Source organism: Gopherus flavomarginatus, chromosome 3, assembly GCF_025201925.1.
Source record: "Gopherus flavomarginatus isolate rGopFla2 chromosome 3, rGopFla2.mat.asm, whole genome shotgun sequence".
In the NCBI taxonomy this organism is placed as follows: Eukaryota; Metazoa; Chordata; order Testudines; family Testudinidae; genus Gopherus; species Gopherus flavomarginatus.
Window position 1 is genome coordinate 236,877,631 of NC_066619.1, and position 22,089 is coordinate 236,899,719.

The window sequence follows — 22,089 nt, forward strand, 5'->3', positions numbered from 1 at the left end:
CTTTTTAAGTTTTAGCTATGAATGCGTATTAATGGAGAAATAACTGAAAGCGATAACTTACATTTGAATGACATGTTCAACTTTGGTTACAAAAAAGATGTACAGTTACCCAAATGTCCAAATTCTGCTTTCTGGCTTCTTGATAATAACTTTTTCCATTTGAATTAAGTCAAAAACTAAATATTCTTAACATTTGTTTAAATTTCAATATGGACCCAGTCCTGAACCCCTTGCTTTGTGAAATCTATTATTTGGCAAGAAGCTCAATCCCTTCTCCCACCCCTTTGATTTCTGGGGAAATCCTGATGAATGAGGTGTGTCATGGTGAAGAGAAAGCAGGCCTGAGTCTTCTCTGACCTGTGCTAGGATACAGCCCCGGGGATCAGGTAAGTGTAAAGGTTACTTAATTGCTTTGGTCCACCTGAGGATCTGAGCTGTTAACTTTAGTGGGAGTTTTGTTGGAGCAAAGAGTTCAGGATTTGGCCCTAAAAAAAGGTACTGTAAAACACAAATAATACAAACCAAACAAACTAAACCCAAATCCGTACAAAATTCAGCAAGGACACTGCAAAGCTCCTTGTATTGGAGTAGCTCCCAGTTAAAGTTTAGCTATACAGTGAACTATATATAAACAAGGAGGTACGAGGTGAAATCTTGGCCCCATTGAAACAAATAGGAACTTTACTGCTGACTTTAGTAGAGTCAGGATTTCATCCATAATACGTACAAAAATGAGTAGTAAGTAGGGCTGTCAAATGATTTTAAAAAAACACAAATACTCATGAGATTAAAAAGTCATGATTAATCGTCATTTTAATCGTACTGTTAAACAATAAAATACCAATTTAAATGTATTATAAATATTTTTGGATATTTTTCTACCGTTTCAAATACATTGACTTCAGTTACAACACAATACAAAGTGTATAGTGCTCACTTTATATTATTTTTTATTACAAATATTTGCATTGTAAAAAGGATAAACAAAAGAAATAGTATTTTTTCAGTTCACCTCATACAAGTGCTTTGATCCATGGGCTTGTAGCGATCCTGAAACTCTGTAAGTGCACTCTGTTGTGGTTGCTGGCATTCATTTGCCTCCAGTTCTTGTGCTACAGATAACCCACTGTCAGCAAAAGTATGAAGTGGCACTGCAGACTTGAAATACTTTGATGGTATTGTAACTCAGTCTTGCAGTAGCTGCCAATAACCATTTTTTTAATCCAGAGAACCATCCAGAAGTTTTTAAAAAATAAACTTCCCCTTAGAAGACCTGAACGTTTTCTTCTTTCCTCCATTAACTTTTTCCTGATATTTAATCACTCTAGATCATGAGAAAAATCAGTAGAACTTTGCCAATGTCCGTCAAGCGATGAAGTACAGTAAGTGAAGAGGGTCAAAACAGAGGTGTGTGATTAACTCTTGTGTTAATCGCTTGCTTTAACTGTGATTGACAGCCCTAATATTAAAACTTACCATTCTTGTTGGATAGTGGATATGAAATAGGTTCCAGACACAGAAATATAGTTACTAACATTAACAACAGTTGGCTCCCTACAGATAGACTATGCTAACTTTTTTTTCAAGTGTATTATTGGAATACTCTGGCTCAAGATTAACTTCCTGTGATTACTAGTTCTTTCACTTACTGTGAAATAGGAACTGCTGTCATGTTGATAGGTTCAAAGGATCTCTAGTTTTGTTGGGGCTTCTCTAATTGCTCTGCCTTGGCATCCTCTGCTGAAATTCTCCTTTGTAATTTCTTACAACATTTCTGATTAAAATAAAACAAATATTTTTTAGCCTCCTATTGCAGCAGTACATTGTCAGTGCCCCACTGACACAAAAGCTATACTTAATGAAGACACTTAGCTTTTCTACTCTGGTATCAGTAGCTTCTGTATTTAAAACACTGAGTTAAGAATGGAAAATAAAGGTGTGTGTGCATTTTTAATTCCCCATCACTATAATAAAATAAGCAAAGAATCCTGTGGCACCTTATAGACTAACAGACTGTTAGTCTATAAGGTGCCACAGGATTCTTTGCTGCTTTTACAGATCCAGACTAACACGGCTACCCCTCTGATACTATAATAAAATAGTTTGTCTGAAAGGACCATAGTCTCCATCATTTGCAGTACTTTCATAAGTGGATGTTCTCACTTTGTCTCCAGGAGAGACTGTGTCAGTCATTCTAAAGATGTTTTATTCATGGAAGGCTTGTGCAGAAACATAAAGGCAGAAAGACTTGCGCTCATGCTGACCTCTGGTAGCATATGAGGGCTTGTCACAGAGCAAGCATGGCCTTTGGCTTCCCAGAGTTTCATCCTGGACTCCATCAACTGCAACAGCCCAGTTGATTGTATGTGTGATAGTGGATCACAGAAAGGGAAGGGGGAGAGAAAAGGCTGTTCTCTAAGGGCCTCATCCAAAGCCCACTGATGGAGTCTTTTCCACTGATACCAGTAGGCTTTGGATTGCCCTTCACTGCACAGTTAACTTGGACAATGGACACTTAGGTCTGAGCACCTGGGTTAGCCTAATCCAAGCATGAACAGCCACACTGCAAAACCAAACCCAAGTTACTCTGTCCTGCCTGGTGGTGTACTCACCATGTGTGTCACTAGGACTTCTGGGGGCATAACCCATGGTTCTTTGTGCTGCAGTAAAATGAGTCACTCTAATTCTTTCCCAGTGCATTGTGGGAGACCTTGGCTGTCATTTTGGGCATGTGGGGCAAAATGTGGGAAGGACTATCAGTACTTGAGTGATTTAGCCTGTGTCTTCATTGCAAAGTAGGTGGCTTACCCATCTGATTGAAAGTAGCACCTGGGCTCTAGCACATACCCCCAGTTGTGCCAGCTAGTCTAGGTTGAAAGCACCACGAAATTTTGGTGAGAGGGTCTTGTGTGAGGACGGGAGGGAGATTAGGTGCAACAGCTGAGTGAGAGACCAGATTAAGTCTGCAGGAAAGACATACCCTAAGAGAACCAGGCCGCAACCTAGTGATGGACTTTAAAGAGAAATATCAGGAGCTTGAAGCCAATCTGGAGTTGGACAGGGAGCAAGTGCAGAGTACCAATGCTGGTGTGATGTGCATTTGTCAGCCTGTTGTCTTGTAGGCAGCCCACTGCATATTGGACTAGTCGAAGCTTCTGTTTAAAATTCAGATCATATTCCTTTAGTTCAGTCTGGAGGTGAAGATGATTTGGTCTGCACCTGAAAGGAAGAGGCATTATGCTTATGAAGATGGAGAAAACGCATTTCTGGGTACTGCTTCTGTTTGGAGGGCTAATTGTACTGATGAGTCCAGAAGAATTTATGTGCATCTTTAAGTCCAGTAATCATTCAGGAGGAACATGCAAACATAGCACTCTTTCCTTGAGATATATTCCACAGTTAGGTGGGGAAACAGGCACCCACAGCCCTTTAGAAAGATAAGGAAAGCAATGTCTGATGGGACAATTTCATTACTTTGTAGCAAAATGTTATGCTTATTTAAATACCTTTTAATATGATTTTGCTTCTTTGGAGGGAGGGGGAAGTGGTGGAAACAACAGAAGCAGACTGTGTCCTGAGGTGCAAAGATCCAAATTTGCTGATCAGGGAACATTATATCCTTTCCCAGGCCACTGAGATGTTAAACCAGGAATATGCTCAAAGAGATACTGCTGCAGAGACTGACAAGGGTGCTCCTGACTGGCAAACAAATTAAGGTTGCCAAACTCAAGCATTAAAAAAAAAATCAGATAAACCTTTTGCATATTAATTTCTAACCTGAAATGTTGACCTGGTGTGTTTCCAGTGTATAAACCACTTTGTCCTGCATGTGTATTATGGTATCATTCCAACTACCCCTGAAAAGAGTAGGAGGAAAACACTCCAGGATGGCAATGACAGGTAAGGTGGGTGAGGTAAAATCTTGTATTGTACCAACTTCTGTTGGTGAGAGGGACAAGCTTCAGAGCTTACACAGAGCTCTCCTTCGGATCTGGGAACTATACTCTGATTGTCACAGCTAAATACAATCTGTTCCACCTTGTATTTAGCTGGACACTGAGTATGTTTCCCACACTGAAGAGTGGTGTGCTTGAAAACTTGTCTGTCTCACCAACAGAAGTTGGTCCAATAAAATATATTACCTCACCCACCTTGCACCTCTAACATTCTGGGACAGACTACTGCATACCAGGATGGGAATGGATATTTTGTTTCCTCTTTTTTTGCCAGTCAAACAGCATTGATTCAAACTGGCCCGTGTCAATCCCTCCCCACCTCTCTCTCATCAGAGACTTCTATCCTCCCACCCCGAGACTCAACCCAGAACACTCTCTCATATTTTGGACAATGATACAAGCCCTCGGGCTTTCCAGCCCTTTTTAGCTTTCCATCATGCCCACCCCATTGATCTGAACATGGTAATAGCCCCATTAATAACTCAGACCTGGTTATTATGTGCAAGCTCTTTGGATCCTGGAGGAAGCTATAATGGCTCATTGGACGAGGCTGAATGCCAAAAGGTTTGCTTTTTAGTTTGGTTGACATAGTTTTGGCTCACTGTCAAACACCTTTTTTCATACCTGATAACTAAGCTTTACCTCAGTCTTGTGATAGTCGGACTATCTCAGTAGAATCAGACATTTTAGAGCCAAATGCTAATCTACTTTCAGCTTCCAATTTTAAATCTCCAGTACACTCTTTTTACATAACCTCAGACTGAAAAGAAACAAGCAGAACAGGACCTAACTCAACAGTTAAGCTTTATGTTCTTTAATTATCATTTTAGAGCAAGATTTTTATATGAAACTGGATATTGCCTGTTTTGGGGGAGTTTTTTGTTTTGGTTTTTGCAGCATGTGAGTGGGTAAGATGCCTGGATTTTATTATGAATTTGTGAGGAGTGTTTTATCTTTCTTTTAACTAATCCATTTCTGTTTTAGTCAAAAGCTAGCTTTATGGAGAGAGAGTTAGTTTTAGCTTCAAGTCATAAAATCACAGAAGTGTAGAACTGAATGGGACCTCGAGAGGTCATCTTGTCCTGGCCCTACACTCAAGGCAGGACTAAGTATTACCTATACAATCCTTGACCGTATGTCTAACCTATTCTTAAAAACCTCCAATGACCCAGATTCCACAGCCTCTCTTGGCAATTTATTCCAGTGCTTGACTCCCCTGACAGGAAGTTTTTCCTAATGTCTGATCTAAACCTCCCTTGTTGCAATTTAAGCCCATTACTTCTTGTCCTATCCTCAGAGGTTAGCAAGAACAGTTTTTCTCCCTCCTTCTTGTAACCTTTTATGTACTTGAAAACTTTTATCCTGTCCCCCATCAGTCTTCTCTTCTGCAGACTAAATAAACTCATTCTTTTCAATCTTCCCTCATGGGTCATGTTTTCTAGACCTTTAATCATTTTTGTTGCTCTTCTCTGGACTTTCTCCAATTTATCCACATCTTTCTTGAAATGTGGTTCCTGGATTGAGCAAAATACTCCAATTGAGGCCTTATCAGCACTGAGTAGAGCAGAAGAATTACTTCTGGTGTCTTGCTTACAACACTCCTGCTAATTAATCCAGAATGAAATTTGTTGTGATGCAGTCAACAGTGTAACACTGTTGCAAAAAAACCCAAGCTAAATATGAATGTGACTTGCATTTGTCCTTATTGACTTTCATCCTACTTACTTCAGACCATTTCTCCAGTTTGGCCAGATCACTTTGAATTTTATTCCTATTCTCCGAAGCATTTGCAACCCCTCCCAGCTTGGTATCATCCACAAACTTTATAAGTGTACTTTCTATGCCATTACCTAAATCCTTGATGAAGATATTGTATAGAACCAGACCCAGAACTGATCCCTGCAGGACCCCACTCAATGTGCCCTTCTAGTTTAACTGCGAATCACTGATAACTACTCTCTGGGAACGGTTTTCCAGACAGTTATGCACTCACCTTACTGTAGCTCCAACTAGGCTGTATTTCCCTACACAAGGAAGTGCCTCAGGGTAGCTGGTCCCTATGGATAGATGGGGATCAGCATCCCTGGATTGGAGCAAGTGAGTCCAATCCAGCCAACATAAAGGGCTGCTAGTAGTTATATTTCCCAATGCTTATTAGAAGGTCATGCAGAGACAGTGTAAAAAGCCATATTAAAGTAAAAATATACCACATCTACCACTTACCTTCTCCACCTCCATCCACAATGTTACCCTGTCAAAGAGAGCTATTAGGTTAGTTTGACATGATTTGTTCTTGACAAATCTATGCTGACTGTTACTTGTCACCTTATTATCTTCTACATGTTTGTAAATTGATTGCTTAATTATTTACTCCATTGTCTTTCTGGGAAGTGAAGTTTAGCTGATTGGTCTGTAATTCCCCAGGTTGTCCTTATCCGCTTTTTATAGAGTGGCCCTATATTTGCCCTTTTTCAGTTCGCTGGAATCTCTTATCATCTTCCATGACTTTTCGAAGATGATTGCTAATGGCTCAGAGATCTCATCTCCATGAGTATTCTGGAATGTATTTCATCAGGCCCTGGCCACTTGAAGACATCTAACTTGTCTAAATAATTTTTTTTTTCATCTTTCCCTATTTTAGCATCAGATCCGACCTCATTTTCACTGGTGTTCATTATATTAGATGTCCAATTGCTATCAAGCTTTGGTGAAAACTGAAACAAAAAAAGTTGTTTAGCAAAAATGGCAGAAATGCATTTTCTGTTGTTGTTTCGTCTCCCCCCGCCACCCATTAAGTAATGGGCCCATCCTGTCTTTTGGTCTTCCTCTTGCTTCTAATACGTTTGTAGAATATTTTCTTGTTAGCTTTATGTCTCTAGCTAGTTTAATCTCATTTTGTGCCTTGGTCTTTCTAATTTTGTCCTATATGCTTGTGGTTTATATTAATCCTTTGTAATTTGACCTGGTTTCCACTTCTTTTTTATAGAACTCTTTTTGAATTTCAAATATTAAAGATCTCCTGGTTAAGCCAGGGTGGTTTCTTTCCATGCTTCCTATCTTTCCTATGTAGTGGGATAGTTTGCTCTTATGCCCTTAATAAAGGCACAAGAGCAAGCTATCCTATATCCTTCCCATGTTTACCTCCCAAGTAACTTTGTTCACTTCTTTATAAGGCACCTCTTATCAGTTTCCTCATTAGTTAATACACAAAAATCAGTGTACGTCATTGTAAATAACTTGAGTACTTTTATGTCCCCCATTGTCTGGGCAACTGAGTCTTTAATGTGTTTATCTTCACAACATCCATGTGAGGTTGGCAAGTGCTGTTACAGCTGGGAACAGAGACACAAAGAGACTAAGTGACTTTCCCAAGATTCAGGAAGTCTGTGACAGAGCGAAGAATTGCGCACACATCTCCTGAGTCTCAAACTAGTGACCTAACCACTGGACCAAGTTAAGTTTATTTGATTACAGTAAATAGGATTGCAAAGTATATCTCTGTGATGATAAACAAGAACAACATAGAAAAGTTTAAGTGAAGGGTCTCTATTTATGTCAAACTTTGTTATAGATTCATAGATATCAACGCCAGAAGGCACCATCTAACCTGACCTCTTGTATAACACAGGCTGTAGAACTTCCCCAAAATAATCTTAAATTTAAAAATTGCCAGTGATGGAGAATCCGCCATGACCCTTAGTTAAATGTTCCAATGGTTAACTACCCTCACTGATAACAATTTATGCCTTATTTCCACTTAGAATTTGTCTAGCTTCAACTTCCAGCCATTGGTTAGTGTTATACCCTTGTCTCCTTGACTGAGGAGCCCATTATCAAATATTTATTCCCCGTGTAGGTATTTACACACAGTAATCTAGCCACCCTTTAATCTTCTCTTTGCTAAGATAAATTGTCACGTGGGGGATTCCCAGAGTTGGGACAAGAATCCCACGTCCCAGCTACATACCTCTGCTCAAACACCAACCCTGCCCCTAGGAGGGTCAGAGTAATCCCCTGGAATAAGCACCACACTTAACAATAGAACAACAGCATTATCTATCCCATGCAAAGCCAGGAGTAGACTCAGGTCAGGATCTCTAGCTCTTGTTAGTAGTGTGTCATTCCCTCGGATGTGTCAATCTAAGTCTCTAGCCCAGTTAGTGGTGGTGCAATGTATTTATACTTTAGACTCTCTATGAACTGGGTGAGTTGCCTTGGGATGTGACCTGTGGCTCTTCGTTGTATTTTGACATGGAGGCCCTTACAGAATTATCAGATTTCAGCATCATGCAAAGGGAAGCCTGTTTTAAAAATGATGTCACACTGCTGTGCCAGTCTGGGTCTCTTCCCTCCTTGCTGATTGGGGAGTATTGTTTGGAATTCCCCAAGGGAAAAATCAGGGGAAATGGATCATACAGGGTAATCTAGTCACCCCTTAACCTTGTTAAGTATCTACAAGGGGAACAAATATTTGATAGTGGGCTCTTCAATCTAGCAGAATAAAGTATAACACACGCCAGTGGCTGGAAGTTGGAGTTAGACAAATTCAAACTGGAAATAAGGTGCAAATTTTTATTAGTGAGGCTAATTAACCATTGGAACAACTTATGAAGAGTCATGGTGAATTCTCTATCACTGGCCATTTTAAAATCAAGACTGGATATTTTTCTCTTACTTATGCTCTAGGAATTATTTTGGGGGAAGTTCTATGACCTGTATTATAAAGGAGGTCAGACTAGATCACAATGATCCCTTCTGGAATCTGTAAAACTGTAGGTGCTACTGTATAGAAATAGATGATAATAATACAATGCAGATTCTCTGATTTTCTAGACTCCAACACCTTTCTGGTCTGCATCACTGGAAATGTGTGGTCTAGTTCTTCATAGGCCATTTCATCAATCTTTTCTCATCTTCCTGTTCTTCTTCTCATTCACTCCTGTGTGTGTGTGTGTGTGTGTGTGTACACAAATACATGCATCAGCAACTGATCTTAAGGAATCTCCATCTCCATCTTAAGATGGCTCCATCGTTAGTGATGGGTGCCACCTTCTGTTCAAATATCTAATTTAGCTTCTTTCCTTGGGTTTTTACATAAGACTGGAATTGTAATATGGTACTGCCATTCACTAATAGCTTTTATTATGTCATATCCTATCAGTTCCTTCTGAGTCATCCTTTTGATTTTATAACTTGATATGCTTACACTTCAAAGAGTATAAAGAACAATTTATACGTTTTTGTTTCAGTCTTATTCCCATTGAAGTAAATGTGTATTTTGCTGCTGAGTTCAGTGAAAGAAACAGTGAAATTGATTTTCCTCACACTTTTGCCAGATTTATACCAGTGTAATGTCACTGACTTCAATAAAAGTATCTCCTGATTTACTCTGGTGTGAGATTAGAATCAGGCATGATAGTTGTTTTATCATGGCATCAGTTTTGAAGCTGTAATATGACCATCACAGAATATCAGTGTTGGAAGGGACCTCAGGAGGTCATCTAGTCAACCCCCCTGCACAAAGCAGGACCAATCCCCAACTAAATCATCCCAGCCAGGGCTTTGTCAAGCCTGACCTTAAGAGATTTTTAAGGAAAGAGTTTCTACCACCTCCCAAGGTAACCCATTCCAGTGCTTCACCACCCTCCTAGTGAAAAAGTTTTTCCTAATATCCAACCTAAACCTCCCCCACTGCAACTTGAGACCATTACTCCTTGTTCTGTCATCTGCCACCACTGAGAGCAGCTGAACTCCATCCTCTTTGGAACCCCCTTTCAGGTAGTTGAAAGCAGCTATCAAATCCCCTCTCATTCATCTCTTCTGCAGACTAAACAATCCCAGTTCCCTCAGCCTCTCCTCATAAGTCATGTGCTCAAACCCCCTAATCATTTTTAAAAGCAGCAAAGAATCCTGTGGCACCTTATAGACTAACAGACGTTTTGGAGCATGAGCTTTCGTGGGTGAATCTCAGATGCATGCATCTGACGAAGTGGGTATTCACCCACGAAAGCTCATGCTCCAAAACGTCTGTTAGTCTATAAGGTGCCACAGGATTCTTTGCTGCTTTTACAGATCCAGACTAACACGGTTACCCCTCTGTTACTAATCATTTTTGTTGCCAAGTAGCTTTGTTCTGTGGCTACCTTTTTTGAACATAGCTTTTTATTAAGCACTGCTATTGATGGGGAGGACAGGAGTGGTTAAATAGTCTAGTCAAGTAGACAGAATATATACGGGTACTTTCACATATAGATCCCATTAAGAAATTTTATTGAAAACAGATCAAGGGAAGGCTGAAGAGATGGCAGATGAGGTATTGCAGTTAGGAATGGGGAAAATGAATCTGTTTCCTCTTCTCCCAAAACACAGTTTCAGTTTACAAGCTGAAATCCCTGTGTACATCCTTACTTAAGTACTCATAAGTGGTTCAAAAGTGTTTTATTATAACTGATGACAGTGGGTAACAGTAGAAAAAGCTGAATAATTGGATAGGTACAGCTGTCCTTAAATCACTGAAGCAAAATATACACTGAAATATTTACATTCCCTTTCCTTCCTGCACTCCTGGAGCTCCCAATTATCCAACCCCCAGCCCTAAAGTGTCTTCTGCTGGCACTTTCAGTTATACTAGCAAGCTTGTCAGCTAAGGAGAGAATGTTGAGCTGGAATACTGATGGATTAAGGCTCTGGCTGTTTTACTTGTGCAGCTCCTGGATTGTATTATGAATCACAATTTCAGTGTCTTTGGGCAAAATTGCCAAGCATGTCTGTGGAGACCATATTACAATGTCAGAACTATGTCTATTCTAGTTAAATAATACATTTTAATCAAAAATAATTAAAATAACATCAAGGTTTTGACAGCTTTTCCACCCAAGCTTGGAAATCCTGTCTTAAGGCTCCCACAAAACTTTAAACTTGACCTTCTTTCATTTTATGTTGACATAATTAATAAACATTGCTTCATTTTCACTTTTTTTAATGCCGTAACAGCTCTTCTATCAAATTACAACATTGCAGCATTCTCCAGGGTACTCGTTATTGCACATACAAAATAATATTTATACGATAAAGAGAAATTGTTGCATGCTGTGCATTAGAATTGTGTGTTTGCATATTTTAGATATCCGGTCCTGTTAAGAAAAATTTGGGCATTTAGCTTTGTTAAAACAATATATTTTCCTAAAGGCCACAGGTTATTCATAGATCCTACCAACACAGCCAGTCTGAGCTTGGGTTTGGGGTGCATGTAACACCCATGGCATAGGTTCTTTCATTTTTCGGGGGGGAAGATACCAGATCAGTTTCATAGCTGAAGGGGGCAGTCCTAATCAGGCAGTTGTTGATGGCACTAAGGCCACTGCAGGTTTCCTGCCAACTACCTTCAGCTAAGTCAGCTCTTCTGCTTACCAGTCAGACTGCATGACTTGAGGCCACAAGGAGGGCCAGCTCAGGAACATGAGAGATGGGATGATCAAGTTGACTAAGCAAGGGCCTAATCCCAATGCTGACACAGACCTCCACTTTGACCTTTGTTCTGTTTTGCACACACAGGTCAACATTTTCAAACTTGGCCCTGGTACAGTTTAGATCAGCCTAAGTGCTCCTCTGAACTGCATCTGGCTGACATAAAGTTCTAGCAGCTGAGAATCACTGTAGTGCTTGTCTCTTTCTTCCAGCCACATTCTCGGCCTGCCCTTAGATTGGGGATTCTAAAGGAGGTAATTTAGGGACAGCTAAAGGAATCTCCAGATAGTTATGACAGCTTTTGAGCCATTCATTGTTGCCTCTTTGATCTCCCTCAACACTGTATTCACTTTCTATTTTTCAATAGTGGGACCAGGAGTTTAACCCTACTAGTGTGTTTATATTCTTAGAATTTGGGACTGATTTGCTCGCATTGAGATGTAAAACTGAAGCCAAGTTTGAAGAGTATATGCATCATAGTTTAATGTATGCAAAACTGGTATTGAAATTTCAGTTTGTATTATATATTGTATTTGACAAATAATGTATAACAATATAAAGATCTATTGAAAGATATAACAGGACAATGTTGAGGTCCCTATCATAGCTCTACTTTTTTGGATCAGATTCAAATCTGTTATATTGGAGTTACTCCCGAGTGACTCCTTTCCCTGCAGGGGTGTTACTCCAAATTACACCAGAATAACTGAGATTAGATCTGGCTTCCTGCCTTTTGAAAGCTTGACTGTCAGTAATGCATTAACACCTTTTTTGCATAGAATAATAATTAGGGTTGTGAGTTTTTGGAATAGTGCAAGCCAGCTTTTACACTTAATCTCTGTAGCACTGTTTGGTGCCCTGGAGAGAGAGGGATTCTGTCTTGTCACTTTTAATTTCCTCTCAGCCTGTAACAAGTGCCCATTTGGAGAGAATTATCCTAGTTTTACGATTTTCTGACAGACAGTATTCAGTCTCTGTATTTTTGAACCATACTTGTAGTTTCCACATGTTATTTCAGCAAAACTTATGCTTATTCCTAGCCAAATACTGAGAACATACATGCACCCCAACATCTTGTGTTGTCCCTTGTCCTCTTTGGGGCAGGGACAGTCTCCTTGCTATGTGTTTGTACAGCACCTAGCACAGTGGAGGCATGATGTACAACTGAGCGCCTAAGTGTTAATGCATAATACAAATATATAATAATCTTGATTTGGACACATTGAGGAAGGATCTCTTTTTCTTTTCCTCATTTTTCTTTTTTTTTCTAAAAAGGCAGATAAATTATAAGTAATCCCAAAGTAAAAGTATTGTGAGGAGCAAAGAATATATTGAATACTATACTGAACTTTTGCTACTGAATATGGCCACTTGGAACTTCATGGTAGCTGTGGGGACAGAATTTAGGTTGCCCTACTCCAAAATCACAGGCCCTCACCACTAGATTGAGTGGCCTCTTTAAGGTGTGCAGGCAGCAAGGTGCAAAAAGCCTTTTTCCACTTTTCTTGCACTTCACATCCCCCTGTGTAGCAGCAGGGTATAATTACAAGCTCTGTGCTCTCCTTCAACAGCTTCTTGTAGGACCCACTGGTTAGCTGTGAAGGGGAGTGCATGTTTCATCATAAGCGACAACTCAGGCATGCATTTCCTCTACACTTCAGGGATGCATTTTCTCTACACTCCAGGAAGCTCCAGAAGGGATTGTACCAGCACAGTTCCTCCTGGTGTTCCCTCTTGGGGTGGGGTGCATCTCTCCACCATTCCCAAAGCACAGGAGTATATAATGGCCCTTAGCTTTTAATAAAAAAATAAAAGGGACTGTTAGCTATAGAGCCTATATAAACAAATGAGCACTTTTGATTTTATTCAGTAGAGGGCAGTATTGCACATGCACACTAGTATGTTCAATTGCACTGCTCTTTGTCAGGAAAACATTGATTATATAAGAAACCAATCAATGCAGGTCTCCATTCTGGGCTTCCAATGGAAAATCTACATTGTGTTCATCAATGGAATGAAAAATTAAATCTTATGATACAACATCTTGATCAAAAGATTGTTTGTTTGTTTTTTAGAACAGCTTTTAACCAGGAATAGAAAGCACTAAATGCCTGTTCCTTTGATTTGATTAAATATGGAGATCAAGATACAGCAAAGAGCAGTTACGAGGTGCAGTGTTCTTTTTTAGGAAAAGGCATGATGCTTCCATTGTCAAATTGCACTTACCTGTATTTAAGTACCCCCCCGCCCCTTTTTTTTCCTTTTTCACTTAAATTGTTGAAAGGTAGAATATTCAACATTCTAGGTGCCTGATACCTATAGGGTAGCTGGAAACAGCTGTGGGAAATTTTCTGCTGGTGTGGCCCATCCCTATTGGCGCATATTATTTAGTTTTGAGCCTCACTGAAAATTGAAGATAGAAAGCTGAGCAATTATTTTTCCCTACAGCACAACAATTAATATGCTGGTATCATGGCTGTCCAGCTGTAATCGTTAGGAGGTCATTCTTTCTACAGCTCTAACAAGAGTTAAGCAGCAGAGTCAACACAGGGAAAGGACTATTATGCTTAAACATCTGTCACTTAAACAATTAAAATATAGGATGCTGTTGCACAGTTATTTTTAGCACTGTTAGTAATTGCATTGTAAACAGTTTCTTTGACTTTGAAAAAAGCTGTTCAGTCTGGAAAAAAAATAGCCTTAAATTAGAAAGCTTTTACCAGCAGTGATCTACAACACTAAGAATAATAGCTCTGTTATTGTTCAGATAATTCTAATGTTGAGAATTGTGGCACCTTATTAAATACCAGGCAATGTAATTATTTTTGCTGGCTGTGAAAATGAGAAAGATGTTTGTATTTGCTGCAAGTGAAGCCCTCGAGGGGGAGGGCTTCTAGTAACACCAGTGTAACAGCAGAGTAATTCTAATAAGGTCAGTGGAGTTACTCCATGTTTGCAACAGTATGACTAAGAGCGGAATCTGGTTCAGAATGTTTCACATCACTCTGTGTGCAGAATACAGAGAATGAATGTGCTAAAAATGTGTGTGTTTTTTTTCTCTTCTCTTATCAGACAGTATAACGAAAGTCTTCACTAATATCTACGTAACCAGCTTTGGACCTGTTTCAGACACAGACATGGTGAGTTCCTGAGTGAACTAATCTTTTGCTTGCATAGCACGGAAAGGATGAGGAGACCTACTGTTAACTGTAAAGAATGTTTACATTCTGCTCCCATTTACACTGGAGCAAATCAGGAGTAAATTAATTGAAATCAATAGAATTATGGCAATATAAAATTGATATACATGTCAAAAGATGTGGAGTGTGACTTAGGTGGTTATAGGTTTTCTCTTGGTCCTGTGCACTTGGGTAGATTTCACCCAGAGTGAAGTCAAGGCAGGGAAAGCCTATCAGTAACAGTCCCCAAGTTGTTATAAGTGTCTTGTTGAATGGCTTTGTTTATAGCCACTCTTTATAAAGAAGAGCATAGATCCCCAGTCACTGGAAAAGTTGAGGTGCTTTCAAGGACTTTGGGTGGATGGCTTGGGACAAAGAGAGAGAGTGTGAGCTGCGAGGTTTGTTCAGTGTGGGGCTCAAACTCCGCCCCCACAATGAAATGATCTGAGAAAAATTACTGGAAGGGAGGGAACCCTTGTACTTCTGAGTTTCTGACAGACAGTTTTGAACAATGGTGCCAATCCAGCAAACACTTGTGTAAGTTATTCTTAAGTAGTCTCCTGAAAGTCATTGGAACTACTCAGGTTCATGAAGGACCAGCAGGATCAGGAGCCATGGCTATTAAAAGAAAGAAGCTAACAATATTGGCCTACAGGGCCAGTCCTAGGTGTGCTGTCACCCAGAGTGGAAAATGTTTCCCCAAATGGCTGTGAAAAAACCCACCAATCTCCTTATCCCATTGTTCTTACCTAATGATATCAATTTGCCACCCCCAGAAGTTGGCATCCACTGAAGATGCCCTGAGCTCCTAACCCTAAGTCTGGTCTCTTCCTCTGTCTATGGAGAGCTTTCTCAACTGGCTCCCTGTTCTGGGCTCTTTCTGTCTCTGAATCATCATGTTATGCTATGGATTATTCTGTAATTGACAACTGTTAACAGGTTAGTTGGTGGTAGGGCTGTGCAAGATCGAAGGAATTTGAGAAATGCATAACATGAGGTTTTGGAGAGGTTTTAGATTCATGAAATAGGTGCAATTTTGAAAAGAAATACCAAATTATTTTTTTTTCTTGAAAAAATAGCACTGTTTTTGAATAAATATTTGCCAGTTGCAACTGACAAACTATATACTGGATTTCATTAGATATTTCAAATAAAAAGCTGATTTTAGAAAAAAAAACGTTTTTCTTGGGCGGCATTATAGATAGCCTTGATTCTTGTGAATAGCAGGAAATGTTTTTCCCCCCTGAGGATATAAAATGAAGCTTCTAAAATCATTTGTATTTTGTTAGCTAGATCTATAGGTTTGATTCTCCACAGCATTATACACCAGGGCAAAACATGTTTAAAATTCTATCTATCTTAGGTACCTATGTGGCCCCTATTACCATAATATTTGAGCACCTCACAGTCTTTAATGCATTTATCTTCACGTCTCTGTGAGGCAGGGAATTGTGCCAGATAAATATGGGGGCAATAAGAGTTCAGTGGATCCCCTGGGAACTCCTTAGAGAGTAGCTAATGCAAATTCCACATCTCCCGTTATGCAAAAACCTAGCTGTTTGAATCTACGCCCTGAGGAGATGGCCACTACCTGCTGATTACCTACCTATTACAGAAGGCCAAGATCAAAGACCCAAGCTGTGTAAATGACTCATCTGCCCAGATTTCGTTCTGGTCCTAGATCTAAGATATATGAATGTGTAATCATAGGGAATACCCAATTGTGAGTTTTGAAGGACTAAAACCTACCAGAGCCCTATTTTGGAGTGGGGAGTGACCTCTGGTAAGCTTTTTAGCATCCATGTATGTTCTTTTATTGTTTTAATATGCTTCTGTGTAATGCTTTTTACCTTAAGAATAAATGTGCTTGCTTCAAAGGAGATGTGTGATGACTTACATCTGCAGACAATACACTGGTCAGAGCCCTCAAAGAGAAAGCTAATTGCAGGTGCTGGCCTTTTAGGGGGTCTGGCTTGTTGAGGATATCACAATGTAAGGCAGGGAGCTGGACAACCTTAAGATCCCTAATTAGGAGGGAGGGAGGGAGGGAGATGCATGTCTCCACCCAAGAGAGGTGATGGCTGTGGAGCTGGAAGCCTTAAGTGAGTGCCCTTGGTTGACTACAGAGTGGGAGGACAGGTTCAGTTGCTCTGAAACTGACCCCTTTCAGAGTTTTCCCCAAATTGTTTCACCTGGAGGACGGGTTTGATCTCCCCCCCCGCCTTAGTTCTCCGATGGAATGGCAGTGGTCCTGGCTCCCAGATCACCTGAATCCCAGGAGATCTTCAGGAAAGTAGGATCATTATCGCTGAGGTCCTGCACCTTCAAGTCAGGTTCTCTGAGAGTGCAGCTTCATTGCCATGATGGTCTCATAGCTACTGGTGCTTCTAGGACTGCTGTTTAAGGCTCCCCCCCACCCCAGCTGGCAGTGGGTTGGGGGTCATAGAACAATAACTGCAGTCTTGGGTTGCATTAACATTCTGCCAGTTTTTCCACAGTCAGCTTGAGATGGAAGAATAATGCATGTGGAGTGAGGTCTGCAGAAAAGGTCTGGGGAATAGTGTGGGTGTGGTTCACACTGACCTCGCCCTCTGTATGGAACAGGGGAGATTCACACTGGAAATGATAGGAATGGGGCAAATGGAATTGTGGTGAGATAGCATGGTTATTCACATTGCTAACAAAAGAGTTCATGATCATTATTACTGTTTGTTATCAAATTAATAGGAATCAGTTATGGCTCAATTTCCATTAGTGCTAAGGTATTTTGTATCTAATCTGCCACTTGAAGCCAATGCCATAGTACAGGTTTCCATTGACATTCCAAATTTTTTCAACAAGTCATAATTTTGGCAGAAATAAACATTACGCGGTGAAGCTTTCAAAACTTGGTATCAGGCTGTCAAGGAAATATTGTGAGTAAATCTGACAAAATGTGGTTCAATAGTTTAACATTGAAAGAATAAAAAAAAAGTGAAGACTTTTTGTACTAATGAGTTGTGCTAAATCCTTTAATAGGGCATTGCTTTAGTCATCAAGATTTAATTAATTTGGCCAGTTTGGAAAAAAAAAAATTATCTCCTGTACATAGACTGTAAGTTACCTTGTTGACTTTAGAATTGTTACACAAACTGAATTTCAAAAAAACTACCGCATGAATGTGTGCATTTATGGTAACTGTTTTTTTACTACGATGTTCAAAACTATTTACGGTGTGTCAATAGAAGGAAACATCATTAGTGCTGTTGTTTTGTCATGGTGGGTCACAAATTTTATATCGTGAGCTCGTGCTTTTTGTCATGGTAGGTCATAGTCTCCATTTCTACTTTTATTTAGATTGGAGAGTCTGTGTGACTTCTTCCTGCACCTCTGCCTCCTTGCAGAGGTGCAGATACTTGTTTCTCCCTTCCAACTATAAAAGACAGAAGTTACAAAAGAACATTCTTCGAAACAAAAATCTGCATCTAATGTTATACATCTGTGATTTAATCAAAACTTGCCAGGGACTCACTTGTGATTTTTTTTTTTGCACCGCCCCCCCCCAAAAAAATTGCCCATTATAAAACAACTTTAGTCATTTCCATTTTGTTTTCTGTGGAGTCATTATAGATGTTAGTGATTCTTGTGAGCTGATGCTTTTTTTTTCTTCATAATTTGAAACTTTTTCTTAGGAATTTGGCAAGCACACAGGGGCTGAGAGAATCCTGAGTTCGTTTATATACCCACTACAGAACTTGGAAATTTAAGTCACAAGCACTCTTGCCCATTGTCCCTTCATTAGCTTGTTATCTGTTGCACTTACCCGATATATGTTATGATATAAGCCTGGGGGGAAAACCCACAAAGAATGTCAGGATTATTCAACCAGGTATGGGCTATACCACCATCTTCATTACATTATTGGTAGACTATTTGGGTAAGCTTTAATGCCTGAGTCTTGTGTCCTTTCTCCATTTTGCCCAATTTTCGTCTTCATTTTTTTCACATGATCATTGCTTCATACATTGAATAGCCAACCAAACCAAAATAAATGCCTTGTTTAATTCTGAGATGGATAAACTTTGAGCTGGGGCTCATGCAGTTCAGGATTATGGGAAAGTGAAATGGGATGACTCTCTTCTACAGTACTTAGAAAAAGTTGTTTGTATTTCTATACTGAGAGCTAATGGAATTATTCTTCAGTTCAATAGCTACAGCTACCTTTGTATTGAAATGATCTTGGTTTAAATTTCACCTGGTTGTATTGTTTACTAGTAAAGAAGCTTCAAAGAAGAATAAATTTTCAGATGGGTGTAATGTTGACAAAAGATATAGTGCCAAATTCACTACTGCTTTACTCCACTTCTGTGTTGGCATAACTCAAGTCAACTCTGATAGGTACACTTGCATATGACTGGAATAATGATGTGGTGAATTGGGCCCATTATTTTTTTAATATTTTTTGGTGAAATAAAGTAAATGCTACTGCTTTGTAACATAGTTCATCGTTTTATTTTTAGTCAGAGTACTATGCTTTTGAATAGATAGATCTGAGTCCAGCAAAAAATAAATTGGATAACTAACATTAAAAATCAAAATCTGTTACCACTTTGAATGTGGATACGTGATTAGAAGAAACTGCACATTAATTGTCAAAATACCTTTTAGTCCTGAATTTTTTTTAAAAAGACCTTAACAGCTGCATGTCACCTGACATCATTTAGTGTATTAGTGCAAGTTTTCTTTAAACTACATTTTGTTACTTTCAAATTATGAATTCCTTTTCTTGTGTTCTCCTCTGCCACACTGAAACTCTGGCACGTGCATCTGAATTCAAGACCTTAGAATTGCTTGCTTACAGATAATACTATATACCTTTTAATCTAGCCTTGCTGAAGGTAAACAGTGGTACTTAGTTACTATGTTAACAACCTAACCTCATGTCTTGTCTACAATAAGAATTTTTAGCATTTCTCCCACTGATGCATTGGTGCTAGACTGGTTGTGGGAGAATTGCTGTAAATTTTCTATATAATCTGAAATCCAGATCAACTTGTACTAGCTGCTTAATAAAGATATGGAAGTGTATTAAGCCACAGAGTTTACTGTCAAAGTGTAAAAATGGGAATTCGCTGGAGTTGTTTTTCAACTTCATTATGCCGAGTAATGGGGACTAATCAAGAGAAGCCAAAGAGCAAAATAAAGCAGATTGCAGTTTTAGAGTGTCAGTTGTTGCATTGTTATTTTATGAAATGTATACATTCAGTATTGTGATGTAAAGCCCTAAAGGCTTCCATCCAGGTCAGTGATGTAAATTTATTGTGACATTAGCCTGAGAGGGAAAAAGCCGAATACTTAAAAAACAAAAACCGAGTAACTGAAAAACGAAGCAGTATCTCTAAATTGTTAATTACCATAATTGTCCAAGGAAAGTTATAGGACTAAATGGTAATTAAAGCAGTTAATTACAGCATCTGTAATTAAGCTTAAAAAAGCTTTAACATTTGAAAATTCTGAGGTAGAAGGTAAAAAAACTTAGAATGGAACATGGCTGACAAGATGACAAAATCTGAAGTGGGTTTGTGAATTCAGGCAATTAAAATTGGCTCTTTCTGTATGCCCTTTTAAAAACTAATAATGTAGTTAAGGAGATCTTTATTTTTTGTTGTATATTTCCCCCTCGATTCTCAGTGTTTTTTTTACAGCTTTTCCTCAGAATTGAGTTATTGTCTGACACAGCCTCCCTCTCATTCAGCCATCTAGAGCTTCTGAAGAAGCAAAATGTCTTGATCTCCTCAAGAGAAGGGCCTGTAAATTTTAAATGGAAAATATAATTTTTTACGTTCTGAGTAGTCATTATATAGAGCACAAAATACACAGCCAGATCATAAAACTTGTAGAGGAGTGCCACCGAGAGGAAACTGCGGCCAAGTTCCTCTTATGGAGTTTCCTTTTCTCTATTTCTAGTGGCACTACCGAGAGTGAGATATTACTCAATATGTGTAAAGTAGCAGAATCTGGATAAGCATGTGCAAAAACTGGGTTAAACTTGGTCTGAATATTGGAACAGAGAGACTTCCTGACATTTTTGTATTTTATTTTTTAAGCTTAAGTTTGCATCAGGAGCCTACACAACGGCCCGGTTTTTAGGCCCCAATGGGACTTCATTGGTGCAGAGGCTTTGTACAAGACCATGGTGTGACATTATTGATATAATCTGGGACCATATAGAAGAACATGGTTGCAACCAAGGTCCTGTAGGGGCACCAGATCTTATGTAAAGGGGGTCATATAAGATGTCTAAGACCAGGTTATGGGTTGCTGGTTATGATTATGCTGTCTGTTGTAAACATGTGTGTTGTAAACAAGACACGAGAAGTCATTCTTCTGCTCTACTCTGCGCCGGTTAGGCCTCAACTGGAGTATTGTGTCCAGTTCTGGGCACTGCATTTCAAGAAAGATGTGGAGAAATTGGAGAGGGTCCAGAGAAGAGCAACAAGAATGATTAAAGGTCTTGAGAACATGACCTGTGAAGGAAGGCTGAAAGAATTGGGTTTGTTTAGTTTGGAAAAGAGAAGACTGAGAGAGGACATGATAGCAGTTTTCAGGTATCTAAAAGGGTGTCATCAGGAGGAGGGAGAAAACTTGTTCACCTTAGCCTCCAATGATAGAACAAGAAGCAATGGGCTTAAACTGCAGCAAGGGAGGTTTAGGTTGGACATTAGGGAAAATGTTCCTAACTGTCAGGGTAGTTAAACACTGGAATAGATTGCCTAGGGAAGTTGTGGAATCTCCATCTCTGGAGATATTTAAAAGTAGGTTAGATAAATGTCTATCAGGGATGGTCTAGACAGTATTTGGTCCTGCCATGAGGGCAGGGGACTGGACTCGATGACCTCTCGAGGTCCCTTCCAGTCCTAGAGTCTATGAGTCTATGAGTCTGTATGCATGTGTCATTTTTTAGTGGAAGTTATGAATATTGGCTCTATCCTGTCTGTATTTCAAACTTGTGCTATGCTTCTGAGACACACCACAGACAAGTTGTTGTTAGCTCTGCCTAGCCTGCTTGATGGCCCATTAAGGACCATCAGCTATACAATTGACCCATGGAGAGAAGGCAGATATGCCTTTTAACTCAGCAAAGTATGCAGGGACTTGCCCATGTGACTCCAGGCTCCATTTTGCTGTAATTTTCCACAGTAAGGGCAAAGAGGTTCTTACACCTGGAAAAGAGACTATATAAGGCTGATGCCTCATCTCCATCTGGTCTTCAATCCTGCTTCTTACCTGTGGAGGGACTTTGCTACAAACTGAAGCTCTGAACAAAGTACTGTTGACCCATCCCAGCTGTGGATGTACTCCAGAGACTTAATTTGAACCTGCAGTTTACTACCATCACTGCTACAAGCCTGAACTAAGAACTTTGCCATTACTGTAAGTAATTGATTACATTTAACCAATTGTAGCTCTCATCTTTATCTTTTTCCTTTTATAAATAAACCTTTAGA

General features: G+C 39.5%; 1 protein-coding gene across 5 annotated transcripts in view; it reads left to right on the forward strand.

Moving 5' to 3' along the window:
• Positions 1–22,089, forward strand: part of GABRA2 (gamma-aminobutyric acid type A receptor subunit alpha2) — a 333,249-nt gene that overhangs the window by 273,816 nt on the left and 37,344 nt on the right. For all 5 annotated transcript variants that reach the window (XM_050947533.1, XM_050947536.1, XM_050947535.1 and 2 more), the window contains one exon: positions 14,496–14,563. In XM_050947533.1, coding sequence (XP_050803490.1) covers positions 14,496–14,563 — 68 coding nt within the window. The remainder of the gene's footprint in view (positions 1–14,495; positions 14,564–22,089) is intronic.